General features: G+C 34.4%; 1 protein-coding gene across 1 annotated transcript in view; it reads left to right on the forward strand.

Moving 5' to 3' along the window:
* Positions 1–10,672, forward strand: part of ECA3 (endoplasmic reticulum-type calcium-transporting ATPase 3) — a 51,972-nt gene extending 41,300 nt beyond the window's left edge. The window contains exons 24-34 of the mRNA XM_086427920.1: positions 202–294; positions 669–719; positions 852–983; positions 1,962–2,063; positions 2,429–2,483; positions 3,238–3,323; positions 4,195–4,343; positions 6,347–6,452; positions 6,560–6,613; positions 7,808–7,856; positions 10,280–10,672. Of these exons, the coding sequence (XP_086284046.1) occupies positions 202–294; positions 669–719; positions 852–983; positions 1,962–2,063; positions 2,429–2,483; positions 3,238–3,323; positions 4,195–4,343; positions 6,347–6,452; positions 6,560–6,613; positions 7,808–7,856; positions 10,280–10,347 (945 nt within the window). The 3' untranslated portion in view covers positions 10,348–10,672. The remainder of the gene's footprint in view (positions 1–201; positions 295–668; positions 720–851; positions 984–1,961; positions 2,064–2,428; positions 2,484–3,237; positions 3,324–4,194; positions 4,344–6,346; positions 6,453–6,559; positions 6,614–7,807; positions 7,857–10,279) is intronic.
* The last annotated feature ends 9,788 nt before the right edge of the window (positions 10,673–20,460 follow it).

Genomic DNA, 20,460 nt, shown 5'->3' on the forward strand with positions numbered 1-20,460 from the left:
AATTTGCATCATACATTTTAAGTTTGTCTTTTGTGCTGCAAAAGTTATTTGGTTTATCGTATGCAATGTAATTTTTTTTTTTTGGACTGATTTTATTTTTCTTCCATTGAATTATGCTTCTACATATTTTTTGATAGATAAACATGCTTCCATATACTTTTACTTTTCTTGGACAATAAATTCATGTCATTTATGATGAAGGTTGCAATGACTGGTGATGGTGTTAATGATGCACCTGCACTGAAGAAGGCAGATATTGGAATTTCAATGGGATCTGGAACAGCAGTTGCAAAGGTAGTACTGAATGACTCTTCTCAGGAAGCACTTTATTTCAGCTCTCTTGGTTATATTTTCAACAATTTTTATGAATAATTTATATTTCTCAAGGTTGCAATCTGTGTCGACCAGTCATTGTGTTTGACTTTGGTCCGATTTTACTTGACTTGTTCTCCCTGCCACTTCAATATTGTGTTTTGTCTGTGTGGGGTTCATCTCTAGGAAAATAACTGCATACTGATGTGGTAAATGGCCACTCGTTGGTTTTGCCTCTTCATGAGCTCATTTTAATAACTTGGCAGTGCTTGGATCATTTACTCATTAAATATTTTCTTTTCCTGATTTCTGTTCAAATTGTTGTATCTTTTTCTTATATTGTTTGGAATTTTCAGAGTGCTTCGGATATGGTATTGGCTGACGACAATTTTGCATCAATTGTTGCGGTATGCTTTTTTCCATCCTATTGATTACAGTACATCTGTTGCTTCTTTATATATAAAAATTGTACAAAAGGGCATCTATTCCTTTGAACTATCATGATTGCAATCATCATGACTAGTTATAGCTTTTAACAGGCTGTTGCAGAGGGAAGGGCTATATACAATAACACAAAGCAGTTCATCAGATACATGATCTCTTCAAACATTGGTGAAGTGGTTTGTATTTTTGTGGCGGCTGTACTTGGAATACCAGAAACCCTTGTCCCTGTGAGTATCTAGTCTTTTGGTTGTATTTTATTTTGGATTGGTAAAGGTCGAAATTTGTTAAAAACAAAGTAAGGAACAAAGATACAAAGAGTAGAGTTGTGGGTGAGGACCTCACAATATTTTGTTTGAGGAACTGTTTGTTTGGATATTAGATGGATTAAAAAATTTCTGCTGCTCTTTGTTTTGACACTGCTATGCGTCATTGCTTTCAACACTCAATAGAAATGTAGATGAAGTGCATTTATTTGTTACTTGCCTAAACTGCGAAATACTTTAGGAGGATATCTCAGTCAAGCTGGGATATTAACACACCTCTCCAGTCCATAGAATCCCTTTGCTTGCCTAGCAAATACGTATATTAACACACCTACTTATATATATGGAGGACATGAATTTCCTTTTTATTTAAAGAAACCCCCACCCAATCGCTCCCTCTTTTTTACCTAAGAAGGCAAAGCAACATTGGAATGGGAAGCTTTGCTTTTGGCAAGAGCAATGGGATACTTTCATCAACATTCTGTTCTTCTTGCTCGTGAATGCAGTGGCTTGTTATTTGATGTGTATTATTATACAAAATTAAAATTCTGTTAAACAAGGCAATGCCTATGCGAGGCTAGGCTCCTGAAGAACCCTAAGTCCTCACCTATTATCTGGTGCCTTTGTCTACACTGGTTTAACTACAACTTGATTTTTATTTCAATAAATATAAAAATAATATTGAACTAGGAAAGATAAATTCAAAGATGAAGGGAGGCTGGAATGGAGGTTGAGGATACTTACCAAGGAGCACAAACCCTAAACACCTGCTCACACATAATGATCAACTCTCCCCCAAGAGCAGGAGCCATGGAAGCCTACATCCCACACTTTCAGACAATCGAGGAATCCAATCTAAATATGAAATCCTAAAAACTTCCCCATCAAACTCTTCCCTTCAATTTGTCTTTTGGAAACTGACGATTTGACATAAATTTCCAGGTACAATTACTTTGGGTCAATCTGGTTACTGATGGATTGCCTGCCACTGCTATTGGTTTCAATAAGCAAGACTCGGATGTGATGAAGGCTAAACCTCGGAAGGTATTGCTAATCATAATTGATTGATATCTTTTTTTTTCCTGATATTTTTTATTTATTTATTCCTCTCTCTGTATCTCTCTAGGCTTCTTTTGTTCTATATTTGTGCTTGAAATGACGCTTTTTTTTGGCGAATTTAGATTCCGCACCGATTAGTGGTGGTAGAGAAAAAATATCCCAAAAATACTAGAGTAACAGCAGTCGAGTTTCAAACCCTTAATGGAAAACAAAATGAGCAATATTTCCTCCTGGAGTTTTACAATCTCAAACTTGGAGTTTACAATTTACCTTTCTGCAATTTATGACAATAATTTGCCCTGTATTTTTTCTTGTAAAATTTTCATTTTTCAATTTCTTGAAATATGCAGGTTAATGAAGCTGTTGTTAGTGGATGGTTGTTTTTCCGTTATTTGGTAATTGGAGGTAGGCTATAAATGCTATTAGATATTATATACCTCAACTTCTTAGTCTTTGGTCATGACCATTGTTTAAAACCGGAATGTATCAGTATCGACCAAGACCTATACATAACATTGACTCCAAAACATTGAATGTTTCGGGTATTTATCGGAATGTATCAGTTTGTATCGAATGTATCAATTTTTTCATTTACCGAAACTGTAAATCGATACGATATTTTAAACCATGATCATGACTGTGATGATACATCTTTACCTTGTGACCAACTAACCTTGATGTTGAATTACAATCTCATGTTGCTTATATACATCTTCAGAAATTTGATGGAAGTTTTAAACTCATCAATATATTTTTTCATGTTTATCGAATATGGTAGCCTTTCTTTGGTAGCAGTAAAGTGGCAATTGCACCAAAAATAGTGTAAAGGAGATGAGATGGGGCATACAAGTCTTTCTCATCTCATTGCTTTTTATTAAGTGTTTTCTAAGATATGCCCATAGGGGTTGACCACCTTCCTCAATTGGTTGAAGTGCTCGTGTACTACATCAGAACCATTGGGTTATGAGTTTTCTACTCCTACTTACCATTGGAAGGAAAGAAAATGCTCTTGAAAAACCATGGTCCATGCAATTTTTACCATGTCATCATCATCATTCAAATTTTTGTGAAGGCTAATCTGTTACATTTTTCGCTCTATCTATTCATTGAATTTTGATTACTAATAAAGGTGCATGACTATGTTATTTGGCTCTTACAGCTTATGTCGGTCTAGCAACTGTTGCTGGGTTCATATGGTGGTTTGTATACTCTGAGAGTGGTCCCAAGCTACCATACCATGAATTGGTGAGTTTTCATATATCATTAGTTTGTGTAATTTGGCTCTTTGACTATTGAGAATGGACTAAAACTGTGTTTTTAATTAGTTGGGTTTGTATTGTAAGCTAAGTTGCCTTAGAAACATGTTTTGTTGTAAGCCATGGTTCCAAGTCATGGGTGACCCCATGTTGGATTGCCCCAGTCAATTGTAGATTCCCCATGCTTAACACCCATGTGACTTGACTTGGCTGGGCTTCGCATGAGTCTCATATAACTTAATTTGCATCTTGTTGTGTGGCCTTCCTTGAGCTGACTTACGACTCTCCTTGGCCTTCAATGGCGCATTTGTTTTGCATTGACCCAGTATCTTAGTTGTCTTGGCATTAGTGTGAAATGGTTCATACTCTAGGATCCAAAACCATCACATGGTCAATCTGTGCTAGTTGACTTGGTTGAGTTGTATTCTATGAAATTTTGAATAATTGGCTTCTATCAAGAAAGTTTTGGGTACAATTTCCCTAAACTTGTGAAACTATCAATTTCTCAATTGCGTTTTTTGGTTTTTTTAGGTAGTTTTTATGTTTTTTAAATTACTTTAGTCTCTGTTCCAAATTCTTTTAAATGTCAATTGAAAAATGAGTTGTAGGACAACTTCATTTAAATATGTGAAGTCACAATGCTCAGAGTTTGCATCTTCGGCTTTTAAACTACCCATAAGAGCATTTAGATGTTAATTAGTAACATCATGTCAATAGTATGGTAAAAAGTTGTGGCTTACTTTGATTCAATATGATTAGTATGGGAAAAAGTTCCTTTCATTTTTAATAGACAATGCCTGCTCATATTCTTCATTTCGATTTTTTTTTGGAGCACTCACTGGTTTATTTTATGATTACAGATTAATTTTGATACTTGTTCCACTAGGGAGACAACATATCCCTGTAGTATATTTGATGACCGACATGCATCAACTGTATCAATGACGGTGCTTGTTGTTGTTGAGATGTTTAATGCCTTGAATAACCTTAGTGAAAATCAATCTCTACTGTAAGTATTTAATATGCAATTCTGTATCTTCTACTTACATGAGGTTACTTTTTTTGAATTTGATTGCGTATTATTCATCTTAGAGATATTTGTTTATTGCTACTTTGTTTTCTAAATTAGGTGAAGCTTTTGTGTTATGTTTTCCTGGTGAATTTGGGATTGGGTTTTGGCTATTTGGTCCTATTTTAGGGCTGCTCTTTAGTATTATTTTTTCATTGCTGTTGGATGTAGCCCTTCATGGTGAACCAAACAAATTATTTGTTTGTCATTTTCTGTGACTATTTTTTTTTCCTTCTCTGTTTTTTGTTTTTTGTTTTTTGCATTTCTTCAAACTTAGTTGATCCATTTTTATCTGGAACAAACTGTTATATGTGATGCTAAAGTTTTGAATGTTACATAGTTTTGAAAATGAGGTTCGAGGTGGAGAAGTTAAATGGAAAAAATCATTTTTTTTCGTTGGCAAGTGTAGGTTCGGGACAGCCTGATCTAGCATAGTCCACATTAGACTTCAGAAGAAGAAATGGAAAAAAAGCTTGTAGAAATGTCTAAAGATAATCAGAGGTTTATGATTTGATGACTGCAAGTGCATTTTGTTTCTTCTGCAAATGAGTTATTATGTATGTTCATGTAGGGGTGGCTTTGAGCAAAGCTTGAAAGTTTTTGCATTTCGAAATTTCTCATGAATCAGATATACCTAAGATGAAAGTTTGAGTATCAATGAGCTACTAAATAGCTTCAATCCTATCAGGTTGAGAATTTCAAGGTGGAGGATAAGGATACCCATCCTTTATTTTATGGGCATATTATTTCTATGGTTTCTGTGGAAATGGCTCGATTGATTTGGATGATGTTAAACTAGCCTTGTTCTCTAAAAAGGTGTTTCTGGTCACTGAAAACCCTTCATAGGAAGAAGGGCTGGTAGTTAGGGGTGTGGGCTTTATTGTGGGCTAGATTTCCCCTTTTTTCCTTCAGGTTCTATCTTTCTTGGTTTGGTCTTCATGACCTTGCTTGTCAAAAATATAAAATAAAATTTGTGTCCTTTGCTATTTTCATGTGAAAGATGGTAAAATTAATCCCAATTCGTATAAAGCTATATTTATCAATTATTTTGAAAGTGTGCATTTTGTTATAAAACAGCATAACACACTCATAAGCCATAAAACTAAATAAATAATCATATGGGGTGAAAATGAAAATCAATAGTTTTTGTATTCTGGTACTTGTATCTAAGAACTTAATGGCAAAAACAACTTTAAGCACACATGGAAATGAAAATAATCATCAAATAATATCACATTAACTACATTAAATAAAATAGTATATGGCACATAGGAATGTCACAACCACATATAACTTCAGTCCGAGCTAGATACAATTCCCCTTTCTCCCTGGCCCCACTGAACACTGACTCACTCAGCCCAACAAGATGTGCACGAGGGCTTCCTACCAGCTCTGATTCACCTCTCCCTTTTTTCTCACACTGTCCCTTCCTTTGCCAACCCCGACTTTGTCGTCTCCAACTTGCCCGGGACCCCTTAAAGAACTAATCCCCTAATGAAGATAGTATTACACCAATAAATTATGTTATTCAACTTAGTTGGATAATCCAAGATTTATTGTTCATGTTATTGAGGATGAACATCTACGTTGAGTAATATGTGACGTATTTTTAAGATAACAAATCTACATAACAGACATGCTATGAACTCTAAGCTCAGAAATCTTCTTATCTAATTTTCTTATTTTTGATAAATTATTTTCAATTAATTAGGAGATAAATGGTTAAATAAGTATGCTAACATGCTTAGAATATTTTCAGTTATGGTTGTGCCATGCTCCACATTTCTCTTATGCAGTTTAGTTATTTGTTATGTGCATATTCTGTTATTATGTATATTTATAAAAAAAAGTAATATCTTCATTTACAATATTTGGTGGATTTCATCCAGCATTTCAACTTTACATCAAATACTGACTCAAATTTTGCTATTCTTTATCTCTAGTGTAATTGCTCCCTGGAGTAATTTATGGCTTGTTGCATCAATTGTCCTCACTATGCTCCTTCACATACTAATTTTGTATGTGCAACCTTTATCAGTTCTTTTTTCAGTAAGTCATCTTTCCCCTCATCCATTTGTTGTTATTTCCATTCGGTGTTGGTGACAAAGATTTGTCTGATTTGTTTTCACGAGGAAATTCACTCTTCTGTGTTGCAGGTGACACCATTATCATGGGCTGAGTGGACAGTTGTCCTATATCTTTCTTTTCCTGTTAGTAGCTTTTTCTTTGCTATTGCTAATTAACAGACATTCTATTAGGATTTGCATATTAGTGATAGAAGTTTAATATACCTGCTCAAGGTTGTAATTTGTCTTGTCTTTTTAATTCTCTTCTTTGATATAATCCAAAATAGCTACGTGTTAACTGATGCATTTACGATAAATTATATATACCTGTGTTTGAAGCTATAAATGCACTTTATACATATCTATTCAAAACACAATAACCCTTTCTCACACCAATGCACACTGGTATACACATATACACAAAGGGGTTGTACACAAATATGTTTAATGTTTAAATAAGCTACCAAACACACGCGACCTAATGGGTAAGGCGTATAAATTTTAATTGGATGATTGTTTGGCTGACTCCCACAAGGTATGCTTTTCAGTTAGTACTTGTGTTCAAGAAAATGTGATGTGTGATATAAGGGAGTGTGCCTTAAAGAATACTCCACATGATATTTAGTGGAGGGCTATAGCATTTTAAGTAGTATATAACTGGGCCCACCATATGTTCATAAAGTGAAAGTAGGTGTCCACTGGGACTTCATAGATTTTACAATCCTCCTATCCAATGGCACTCTGCTTAGTGGAACTAGATATAATAAATCAGCATGGTTTAGCCTTTAAATTTGATCAGTTTTCATATAATGGTGTCTAATCAAATACTTGTTTGAGAAACCTTCTAATATGTTTCTCCGTAATCCATAACAGCTATTTCACAACTTTTCAATGGTTTATTTTATTTTATTTTTGAGCCACAAAATTGTGTTAAAAGTTCAAATGTAAGAGTATGTGATTTAGGGGTATCTAGTCATTCAAAATTTAGTTTTAGGTCGTCTTTGATTTTTGGATCATATTAATCCATACCAAGTTACCCTTTCAATTCAGTATCTCTGGTTCTCTAGTTGTTAGTAAATTAGTGTAAAAGGAGATCTTGAACCTTTGATTTAAAAATTGCCTTAGCTCCATTGTGAATTGTCGGGATTCTCAGACTATCACCCCACATAACCTTTTTTTTTTTTTTGGGGGGGGGGGGGGGGGGTTGCTTTAAGAAAACCCTTGCAAGACAAGTTAAACTGTATGCCATGTACCTTTTTATTGTTTCATTTCTTTGAATTCTAAATTCAAGTATTTTCTTTTTTACTAAATACCATGAATTATGTCTATGTTTTGCAGGTAATTATAATTGATGAGATATTGAAGTTCTTCTCAAGAAATCCCAGAGGTAATGCTTTTCTTATGTAGTATCATGAGTCATGACTACATTTTCCTCAATTAGTGCACTATTTCTATTTATTTATTTTTATTCTCAATAAAGTAAATGTTTATTAGATCCAATTAAAAATAAAATATTCTTTGTTTTTTTTGTTTTGGGTTAAATGAGATTTTTGGTAAGTTGAGGAGTAAAATTATATTATATATATATATATATATATATCCTGATACTTAATTTAGGAATCTACCATCAAAAAGATAAGTCCCACATTTGAAAAAGAAAACACTCATTGAGGTTATATAGGATCTCTTACACATTTACTTTAGTTATTTTTGTGAGAGACTACTAAGAGGCGGTTCACTACCATGTTTGTGCACGCCCATGTGCACAATACGCTAATGAGGCGTCTGGCACATGTACGCATCGAGGAGCTTGAGGTGTCCTTTTCTACTTGCTAGGTCAAATGTTGAGATACGATCTTGTCTGTTGGATGATCAGAATAGGTGAGACTATGATGATTGGTTCAGATGGACTTGATTGTTGTTAATCGTTATGCATGTTGGTCAAATGGGATTGACCATGGCATAAAGTAACCATTGTTCCACTGGTCAAATTGGTATGATTGTGCTCGAATGTCTTAACCGTTGGTCATCCATGTTTAACCATGCTCCAAAATGATTGATTGTTAATCTATGAAGAGTTTCAAGTCTCCATAAAGGTAGAAATGGTATGTCTCTTCTCCTCTTGTCCATTAAATAAGATCTAAAGTGCTTTGGACCATCCAATTTTGACTGTTGAGTCACTCATAATGACTGTTTGCACAATCATACTAAAAATCTATAAAATAGATATCCGTAAGTCTGATGAGAATAGAACTTAGGGTTGAATTAGACGTTTGAGAGTCTAATAAAAGAACTCTTAGGGGATGTTTTTTATTTTTTGGATTATAAGGTTTTGGTTTCCTTTAGAGAATTATTTTCTCTTTGCAGACTCAAGGTTGTGTTGTGTTTTGGATGGAAGATAGCCTTTTACGCGCGTCCCCTATGCTAGTAAATAAACATGTTCATAGTATGAGCATGCGTAGATGAGGATGTTGAGATAGATGGGTGATATGACTAGGAAAGACAAGATCAAAGATGAATGTATTCAAGAAAATTTAGGAATAGTTTTAATATGAGATAAAATAATGGAAAGTTGGTCCATGTGCAAAGTAGACCAATAATGGCACCGATTAAGGGGATGCTCAAGGCAAGTAAAAGATTTATAGAAATGAGTTCAAATGGAAGAAAAAAAATCTGTTGATAAATGAATCCTTATTTGCTGATCATTATTTATCAAGTCCTGCTATATAATCTGGTTTGATCTTGTAGTCCAACTAATCCCGTACCATGACGTATCTGAGATAGTAGTAATTAGTGAAACAAAATATTTGTACAAACTTGTGAAGTGACTTCATTGCCAACGGTTGTAATATTCTGAACCATTCATGACCAGCACAACAAATACAGTTAAGACATTTATGGTGCCTACGTAAATAAGGAGCTGTGGAGCAGCTACAAAATGTGAGTGGGATGGAATATAGAAGGATATACAAACGAGAACCAATCCCAAAGAAGAACAATAATGGCACCGATTAAGGGGGTGCTTTGTGTTGAAGTATGATTCAAAATCAATTAGGCCCGGTTCAAATGTGTGTATTTTTTGGTCGGTCCAAGGTAATTTGGGTTGCACTTGTAACTTATTTAAGTGGTCAACTTTGTGGTGCTTTTAAAAGGATGGGGTTTTTGTTTTCTTTTGCTGTAAGTCTAACTTCAAGTTTAAGTCTTTTCTAAAGAAGAGAGTAGAGAAAGAAAGAAACCCAAGAGAGGAGAGGTTGAGAGATTTGGAAAGATTGAGATCTAGAAGAAGGTGAAGTTAAGTGATAGAGGTGTGTTTCCTTGTATCGTTTTGCCCCATTTTCTTCAAAGTGAAATCGAGCTCCAATGCTCATACCTCCGTGGAGATAGCCTTTACGTGTACCACATAAAATCTCGTGTTGTGGGTATTGTGTACTTACTTTTTCTTTATGTGGTTGTTTATTTTGTTTGCATTTGCTACAATTAGTTAGGTTATCATTCATTGCCACTATCAAACAAGGTCTTGGAAGGTGTGGTATAGAAGGTGTTTAGTGAAATACCCAATAGGTATTTGATCAAATTACCAAGTGAGCTTCACAAAGGTTTTCACATACACAACACTTTGGTGTAATTCAAGGGCTCTAAAGGGCAGGAAGAAGATTTTAAAAAAAACATAGATTGAGGTTTTACATATTTATCGGAATTCCCTGAATTATATTTTGGATCAGTGTTTGTTCAGTTATGTAAAAGAATGAACTGATTTTTGTTTTTTGTTTTGTTGATATGGTTATTTATCAGGTTTTTGCATGTCTGCAGGTATAAGGTTCAGTTTCAGATTGAGGAGAAGTGATTTGCTTCCAAAAAGAGAATTGCGTGACAAATAATGGCTGGAGCCTACTCTGAACCAAATTTTTTCCACTGACATCAAACTGAGGTATACTTTTGCCCTTACTTGGGTCAAGCAACGTCTCGGCAAAGATGGAGCAACTAAACAGGAGATCTTGCAAAGGCATCGGTTGTATCCTTAATTTTATGTAAAGAAAATTTTAACAATCAAGATGTATGGAGATGGTGTGGGTGTGTGGGTGGGGGGTCTTTTTGTTGTAACAAACACAAAACAAGACTCCCCTTGACCTTGGGGTGTCCATATCTTATTACACTTCTCTTCGATTATTATTGAGTGCCAAATGTTGGCCTACTTTCTGTTTCCTTATAGTGGTTGATGTTTAGTTATCTTTACTGTTATATATGCAAATCCATGCTTCTCCATATATCTTACTCTGCTCTCTTTTGACAGGTTTTGATTTTTAAAATCAAACCTTAAATTCCAAAAACCTTTTATCTCCCGTTTTAGTTTATTTATTAGAAGGCTCCATCTCACAAGTACTCGTAGGTGATCACAAAGCAACTGGTTCGTTGAGAAGCTTTTTGATCTTCTCAAGTTGCACTACTTTTAAGATTAACCTACCCGTTTTATGTGATAGGTTATCCTGGGACTTGAATACTGAATTTGCCCTTTGTTTCTTTGGAAGATGAAGTAGAAAAATAGAAAACAATTCTCTTGCTATGATCAGCAAAAGCCAGAAAGTGTTTGTTTTGCGAAATTGAAACAAAAGATGGGGTGAATAAAAATTTTCCCTTCTTCTTCATAATCATCTCATCAATTTCCCCTCTTTCATGACATCACATGCTGCAAGCCTGCAAGGATCACTACTGGAGAAAAAGACTGGAAGGTGCAGAGAGCTGAGTAAGTAGTAATTTTGTTTAATTATATGAAATCAGATCTGATTTGAATAAGATTACACGAAAATAATATATTTTGATGAGGACAACCTAGTATATCAAAGAAAAACATTGAAATGAAATATTAAGCATAACTTAAAACAAATCAAGTTCACTTGTTATAGCATGTCATAGTAACTGGCTCACAAACTCAGTATGCATCAATTCCACATAATAGGACAAAGAGTTTTGCATGGTTTGAAAGCTCGGAACTGGAGTGGAGTTATAAAGGATTATGTGATATCCACCTCTGAAACATAGATAAGCATTCCTTAGGGCCGGTACACTGAGAGGTATGTGGCCCGCTCCCTGCACAAAGTCTCAAACAGATGTTTTTTTTTTTAATTAACGCTATCACTCTGTTATATTAGCTTACTCTAGACAAATCTTGTTAAATGGTTTGAGCAAGTGTGGTAAGAATTCTCTCACCTTTACAGTGGCAAAGGTCATATTGTTGGACCTAAAATTGTAATTGAGAGAGAAGTTAAGTTGTGGGCCTACCCTGCAACTTGACCATCGACAACCATGGTCGCCAGCTATCAAGGATGGAGTAGTTAAAAGACCTTATCCATGCTTGTGCGCTCAAGAATGGCACCAAAGTGTCATGATCACCACTATTTAAAAATAAAAATAAAAATCAGTGATAAGGTGAGAGAGAGAGAGAGAGTTACCCTATACTCATAGTGCAGGAAAGGGCGGTGGTGAAAATAAAATTTTGCTCGAATTATTGGTAAGTGATCTCCTTCCTCACAATGGTCAATGGACCCAGTCAATCAGGAAGAATATAGTAAAAAACTCATAAAATTTTAGATTTGCCTCCTTCCTTAGTGTAAGATATTGTAGTTGTCTCATCGAAAAATCATAAGAGATTCGCATCATTTAGGGTGAGGAGCAAGGATTTTCTTGTAGAAGGCAAAGTATAGTTAATAGTAAGGTTGAAGAGGGAAGAGAAAATTCGAGGTTTTGGTTAGAGATTGAAGAAAAATGCATTTAGATCATTTCTCGTTAATTTATGAGAGAAGGTCCAAGTCAAAGTGTAAAGCCTTCTTGAAAAACATAGACCATGTCAAATATCCACTAAAACCCCTTTGTGCCCCCCTTCCACCTCGGTCTTGTATAATAGACAATATTATAAATGATTTCATTACCCTTCAAAACCTGAAACCAAAATCTTTTCAATTTGATCTCTTCCCAAAACTAGTCATCTTCAATATCTTTAAGTAAAAATTTTACCTTATAATTTTCAACTTTAAGATCTACTTTAACTTTCAAATATAATTAAGGAATAAAATAAGATTTTTGAAGTAAGATGATGAGAGTTTTAATAGAAAATTATAAGGTTTTATAGAAGGTGTTAAAACAACATTCAAAATGATGGGTTATTTAGATAATTTTTTTGTTAATCTAGAAAAGAAAAGGAAAAAAAGATTAAAAGATTTGAAAAGAATAAAGGTGGGGTATCTCGTCACCTTTGACATTATCACCATATAGAAGTTGAATTTGGTCTTCTTCAAATGTTTTCAAGATTATCAAAATCTTTGAATTTGGATTACTAGCCTTTACTGATCCTAAAAACACTATTGTTTCATATAAAACAATAATTCTAAAATGTTTTCACACATAACTTTTGATAAATTTTGGGTAGTAGTTTGATAGTCCATTTATTGAATTTTTTAAGCAAATTTACCAAAACATGCATAAAAAATCAAATAATTCCCAAAACAAAGTATTTTTTACCAAAACGATACAAATAGTATTTTTTAGAATTTTAGTACCGAAGATACCATTTTTAGAAAAAATGTTCAATGTCAATGGGATCACTTTTGACATTGTATAAAAATAAATTCTGATCTCATGTCAAAGAGATGCTGTTGAAATTGAATATTTTTAAAAACAATTCAATGTCTGTGAGATCCTTTTGACACTATACAAAAATAAATTTTAATCTTATATTAAAATGATCCTGTTGACGTTGATTATTTTTTTTATTTGAAAAAGTTCTTTGTCAATGGGATCATTTTGACACTGAACAAAATAAATTTTGATCTCATGTTAAAGGTATTTTTGTTTTTTTAAGTACTTAATGTTAACAAGATCATTTTGATATAAAATCAAAATTTACTTTTGTAAAGTGTGAAAATAATTTCATTAATAAAGAACTTTATAATATATATATAATATATATATATATAATATATATATATTCAATGTCAATAGAATCTTTTTGACATGAGATCGGAATTTATTTTGTATGGTGTCAAGAGGATCCCATTGACACTGATTTTTTTTTATATATAAATAATAAGTATTTTGTGGTACTAAAATTTTAAAAATTATTGTTTATGTCATTTTGATCAAATAAAATATTTTAAAAAATAGATTTTGTTAAAATATAAAATGTATAGTGCTCCTTTTTGATAAATTTCTCAACTTTTTAACATCTAAATGGACCCTCAACCTCATCTATCCGTGTAATATTTTTGGAGTACCCAAATTACCTTTTTCTCTTCTTAAAAAAAATAAAAAAAATAAAAAAATAAAAAATAAATAAATAAATAAATAAATGTCCTTTCCTTCTTCATTGACCTCTCTTGTATTTTCTCGTCCTCTTGTGACTCATGCCACAACGATCTCCACCAGAGAAAGACTGGAAGTTGCAGAATGAGTGAGGACTTTTTATTTATTTTTTATATGAAATTATATCTTAAGCGGAAGAAAAAACAAGAGATTTTGGTGATGAGGACAAAACCTAGTAGATAAAAGAAAAGCATCGAAATGAAATGGTTATACATCACTTAAAAAAATCAACTGCACTTATTAGCATGTCCTAGTAATTGTTCACAAACATTATATCAATTTGTTATAATTCTCATCAAAACTATCAGTCTGCTCTATAATCTTTTTCTAAAAATGGTTTGAAAAAGACTGAAGTGGGGGAAGAATTCTCTTGCCTTTACAGTGGCAAATGTCATGTTGTTGGAGTATCTCCTTGTGTACCTACACAGAAACCAACATAGTGAAACCTTAAGATTCAAAAAGGAATTTAAACTAGTATTCCCTATAGAGCTAAATTTGTTATAATCAAGAGATAAGTAATGGGGCTACCCTGCAAATTGACCATCAACAAGCCATGGTTGCCAGTCATCAATAAGAGATCTTATCCATGCTTGTGTGCCCAAGAACGGTACCATAGGGTGGGTCATGATAACCACTGTTTAAAAAATAAAATCAGTGATAAGTTGTTGCTTGCTTGCATGCACAAGACAATGGTAATAGTTGATGAAAGTTGAAACCTCACCAATATATTAGAGACCGGTAACTTTTACTAATATCTAAATGATAATTTATAGTGCTTTGAACCTCGAATTTATAAGACGAATAAGAGCTGCATAAGTCCAATTCCTCTCTTGTTCCCTGTTCATAGCCATAAACATTATTCCAATGAGTTATTAGTAGTAACTCTTATTATTATTATTATTAGGGACTTTTTTATACCTTTCGGATTTTGAGTGCTTTTTGGACGCTATCATTGCTAAACCAGTGCTCACTGAGCGCATAACCATAGTGCTGAGACAATAATGCAGGGCTACTTAACCTAGCACACGAGCATGTGTGTGTGTGTGTGTGAGAGAGAGAGAGAGGTACCCTACAGTCGAGTCGAGCAGGAAAGGGGAGTGTTGAAATTAAATTTTTGCTCGAACCAGGGCTAATTATTAGGGGATGCATCCCAGCAAAAGGGCAACAAGGTGTGCTCATGATCAAATCCTGACATACACTGTAAATGCAAACATCCACAAATATCAACTAAATCAAGCTAAAACTACAAGAACTGCAATACTTGAGGAGCTGAAACTAGTCACCCTGACCTCTGAGACAGCTTCAACATCTTTGATACATTGTTCATTACTGGGATGTACATGGACATACTCTCCTCCACAATAGTTCTTTGCTGACTGAAAAAATGAATATATATAAAGATTGTTCACATGATATATATGGGAAATGTTCAGCACCAAACATTTTGGCAAAACATTTTTCAAAACATGGGTTAGAAGTTTTGGAATGGGCTGATTTTTGGTGAGGATGATCTCTACGGTGAGTAGATCATCATCACCAAAAATCAGCTCATTCCAAAACTTCTAACCCCATCAAAAATGATTTACAAAAAATGGACGGTTCACGATTTTTCAACTTGTAAACATGGGGCTATAAGTTTTGGAATGGGCTGATTTTTGGTGAGGATGATCATCCTCATCAAAAATCAGCCCATTCCAAAACTTCTAACCCATGTAGGACAAAAATGATTGGTTAAAATGTTGGCCAAAATGTTTGGTGCTGAACTGGACCCTATGTATATATATGAAAAATGACAAAAAGTATTTACTGCAATTCTTACAAGTTTGACGTGGGATGTGTACATAACCATAGATGTGTTTTCTCGTGATACAAGTAAAAACCATCGGTTTTGTATGCATGTCCACGTCAGACTTGTGAGAATCACAGTGAATCCTGTGTCACCCCGGCACGACTCGACATATATATATATAGGTTTGCTAGTGCTAACGTCCATGACCTCAACGGGAGGGTAGAATTTCCATAATCTATTTTTCCCATAAATACCTTGGAATTATTGTCTTTCAATGAAAAAGTAAAGGAATTTTGATTAACATGTGCATCAATTTTGTAAAAGCATTCAATACCTGAGGACCTTTAAACTAAAGGAATATTAAATACAATTGGAAAGAGTTGTTCTAAACTGACTTCCTTCAACACTGTGCTGATGTGACAGTATACAGAGAACCACATGTTTTTTCCTCGAGATACAGTAAAGAAAATCAACGGTTCTCTACACACTACCATACCAGCGCAGTGTCGAAGGAATTCGATCAGTTCAGCATGTTCTTATTGGAAATAAAAGTTGTGGAACATGCTAATGTCACAATGAAGCATTAAATGTTAGCGTACAACACACACACACACATGTATATATGGAGAGAATGTATCCCTGGATCAAATTGTGTACAATGATCAACTCAGAAGCTTGCCTTCTATTTTTTTCTTTTCCACTTTCTTTATTATTATTATTATTATTATTATTTTTCCTATTAGTTTGTGCTATGCAGCCCAGTTCAGGCTTGTAAAATGGGGATGACAGTGTGAAAGCAAACAAGACTAAACCTTATGCCTGCCTATACAGGGGATAGGCACTTATCCAACCTACCTACCAATGGTTTGGCATAAGGATATCAAATGATCCTAAAAATCTGAAAGCTAATACATACTTTCTCACCTATAGCTTTCAGATGATCCCAAAATCTAGCTATGTTAATAATAGATTGCCTAGATATCCCATATGTCTGCAACGTTTATTTTTATTTTTATCGCAGGGGTGTCCAGATGGAATTAAAAAATTTGACACTCCTCTGTTAACAAAATATTAAAATAAAAAGGTGTCTATTTACTTGTTGACTTTCCACTTTCTCCGGTCTTCTTCTTTGACTTGACATTATCTTTCCGGTCATCTTCTCCTTGGGTCTCACTTGAAAAGACATCTGTTTGCTTGTTAACTTTCCACTTTCTCCGATCATCTTCTTAATGGATTTCACTTGAAAAGACATAAGTGTGGTGTCAGTCAAGGGACCTCTGATGATCAAGTTAGAACTTGAAAAAAAAAATACAGAAAAATTTAAAAGCAAAGGAGTATTGAATGTTTTAACTTACCTTGAGGTGAGAGTAGTTTCCTTATTTATAAAGCATTACTTAGTTACTTAGAGATTGTAACCTCTTCCCATGATGTATGTCATTGATGACCCATAATGTAAGTCATTTATGACTCATGATGTCATTATGACCTGTTTTTTCCTCTCATAATGACTTTAAAGTACCATTATTTAGGTTTATAATGGTCTTAAAGCTCCACTCTCTTGGCCTTCATAACTAACCACAAAAGTGTTTTTTACTCTACAACCGATTTAACTCGGTATCTATTTAACTCCTCGAGTTGACTCAATCATGTTACGTATCTGAAGTTTGTTCTATTGATATCTTTTCTCTTCCCTTTGATGCTACTCGAGTAATTGTTAGTTATTATGTTTGATAGAGATCTTGTCTCTCCTCAAAGGATCGATATTTATACTGTGCTAGGGAGATGACTCCTTGAGGAGATAGTTTCATTTTATGGTAAACTTATATGGGATTGACTCCTTGAGAAGATCGAATCGCTCTAAGGATTGAAGAGTGAAGGAATTGGCTCCATAGGAGACTGAACCTCCTTGGGATTTAAAGAATGAGGGGGGGGGGGGGGGATCCTTGGGATGCCAAACCTCCTTGAAGTTTAAAGAGTGAAGGGGTCGGCTCCTTGAGAGGACAAACCTCCTTGAGGGTTGATGGAGTCAGCTAAACCTTTTTGAGATACAGATCAGACCCATGTTACTCGGTTATTCGAGTATGGATCAAGTTGTAATGTTCTCTTTTTCTAATCCCTTGGAGCAGAAGAAGAAAGAGGAGGAGAAACTACTCAATAGAAATAGGAGAAGAGGAAGAAGTAGCAATTGTATAAGTTGTTGAACAGGAACAAAAGAAGAAGAAGTAGTAGTAGTAGTAGTTGCTGACAAAACTTGGTAAAATGACTTTAGTGTTTGAGAGAAGGGTCGGATGATGTAGCAAGGGGTGGGCTCCCACCCCTTGAGGAGTCCAGACCTCCTTTGGATGAAATAACAAGGGGTCGGCTCCATGAGGAGGCTGAGTCTCCTTGAGGTTGAGAGGGGCTGAAGGGGTCGGAAAATATAGAGGCCGAACCTCCTTTAGGCATGGTTAAAGAGTCAGATCCCTTTTGACCGAACCGATTGGGGTATGGGTTGGATCCATGGTACTTAGTTAATTGGGTTTGGATTGTGTTTAACCGGATCCGAATGCCTAATTTGACAACTTTACTAACCCCAATGGTCTCGGAAGAGATTTGAAACCTTGGGTCTAACTAGGGGATAGCCAATAAGGGGCTAGGGGGGCACCACGTCCCTCCTTAGCATTTTAGATTCTTTAGACATCCCTTTGCATTTGGACAATTATTTTATATGCCCCTGTGCTTTTAAATTCTTGAGATAGGGCTGCAACTTGGGCGAGCTAACTTGAACTCAACTCAATTGATAGGCGAGCCTGTGATGGGATATATGGAATGAGTTGAGTTTGGGTTAGGAAATCTCAATTCGAATTGAATTTGGGTTGAGGCTTCGTGTAACCCAAGTCAACTTGAACCCGATGTTACATATTTACATATAAATATTTTTATTTATTTAAAAATAATAATTTCCTCTTCCTAAATATATTTGTAAAACTAAAGGAAAAAAACTTTTTTATTGACATTTCTTTTTTACATTTAACTCTATTACCATACATGTTTATGTACAGTATTGTACAGTAATTTGTCTAAATATTATTTAAATGGTGGATTTGGAGGTTGTATGCAAATTTTTTTCCTAGTAATTATTTTTATTCATGTTGTATTACTTTTTTAAAATATAAAATAAAATTTATGTATTGGTTAAAATGAAATTAATCTTGCTCTACCGGTCAAAAATTGCCTAACTCTGGCTAACCCGATTTTAGAAGCTCAATCTCGAGTTGAACTTGATTAATGAGCTCTAACATGATGGTCTGGTTGAGTTAAGCTCATGCCTAGGGCTTTTTTATATGATGTAATTGAAGATGAGGATAACATAATCATTCAGCATTGGTCTGTTAGAGAAGACTAAGGTCAAAGGGCATGCAGACTTTTGGTGAGTACCAATCTATATACATATATACGTATAAAAATGGTTTTAGAGTTTTGGGCGACAAGGTCGCGATAGTCCTTAGTTGAAATGTTGAGAGAGTGCCATGTGGTGTATATACCAAAATCCCTTCGTTGAAATGTTGACCTACTATTTGAATTATGGTGAGAAGAGTAGCTGTAAAATAAAATCTAACCCATCAACCATGTTTTGATTATGATTAATTTGGATCAGATTTGAAAACCAAAAAGAAGTTTAAAAAGAAATTTTTTTTTTTTTTTTTTAAAGCTTTAATCACTTGCATATTGAAAATGAACTGTCACTAAAAATTGATTTTGGTCTCTACGTCACGTGGCACTCTCTCAATTGTCTAACCAAATTCTACGGAACTGCTGGAAAAAGTACCGCAGAGGATCAGCTCCCATTACACACACAACCACACAATTTTTTATTATTATAAAAAAGAAGTTTATTTGGTGATCTCTAATCAAAATGATCAAATCCAAAGACCCATATCACTTTCAGAAGTGCTCAAGTCCAAACCAAATGCTAGACAATATTTTGGGATGTATGTATCTCATTGAAGTCTGGCTCGTGCACACTTATTAGATAACATTAGTACAAATAGGACCAATTGGATCGTCTCGAGCTGCTCCTATTCTTACAAAAAAAATTAAGGACTAATGTGTAAGTTGGCTCTCTCTCTTCACTACATTTATCTTTGTGCCGCTTCTTTGAAAAAGAACTAAACTATGCAAGATTGTCTGTTTCACAATGGGCACAAGTTCTCTTGCGACTTTGGTTTTAAGTGAAATTTTAACTACTGAGAAATTAATAAGGTGACATCCCTTCTTGATTTTATCTTTTCTTACCAATTTGTTGAAAATGATGAGGATCAAAGAGAGGGGAGCAAGAGTAAGGATAAAAGACATATGTTTGGTCTTTTCACAAAGAGTTATTGCCTCGTTTTGACTTAGCTTCTTTTCAAAATGCAATTTGATCTACTCTTGTTCCGACCAAAGTTGCAATTTTCATTTGGTTATCTTCCCTTGGGAGAATTCTAACTCTAGAGTCTGGACAATGTAATTAAGCGTGGTTTGCCGGTACTAAACTTTTGTTTCCTCTATAAGAAAACATGGGGAATCAAGAAATCACATTTTATTGCATTTCTCTTTCTCTACCTGTATCTGGTCTCATTTTCTGACTCTCTTTTATTTGGACGGGGTTTTTCCTAATGCAATTGTTGATGGGTCGATTAATAATGTATTCTCTAATAGGAAAAGACACTTGTGGGCTATTCCTCTCTTTGTTGTTTGTTGGGGGTTTTGGAAAGATAAGAACATAAGGATGTTCCAAGGAAAGGAAGAGGTTCCCCAAGAGATGATTTTTGACATTTTGGGATTATTATTCTTTTGGATTAGAGCAAATTGTGCAAAGATTTCCATA

Source organism: Akebia trifoliata, chromosome 2 (genome assembly GCF_017979445.1).
Source record: "Akebia trifoliata isolate Shusen 1 chromosome 2, ASM1797944v1, whole genome shotgun sequence".
NCBI lineage: Eukaryota > Viridiplantae > Streptophyta > Magnoliopsida > Ranunculales > Lardizabalaceae > Akebia > Akebia trifoliata.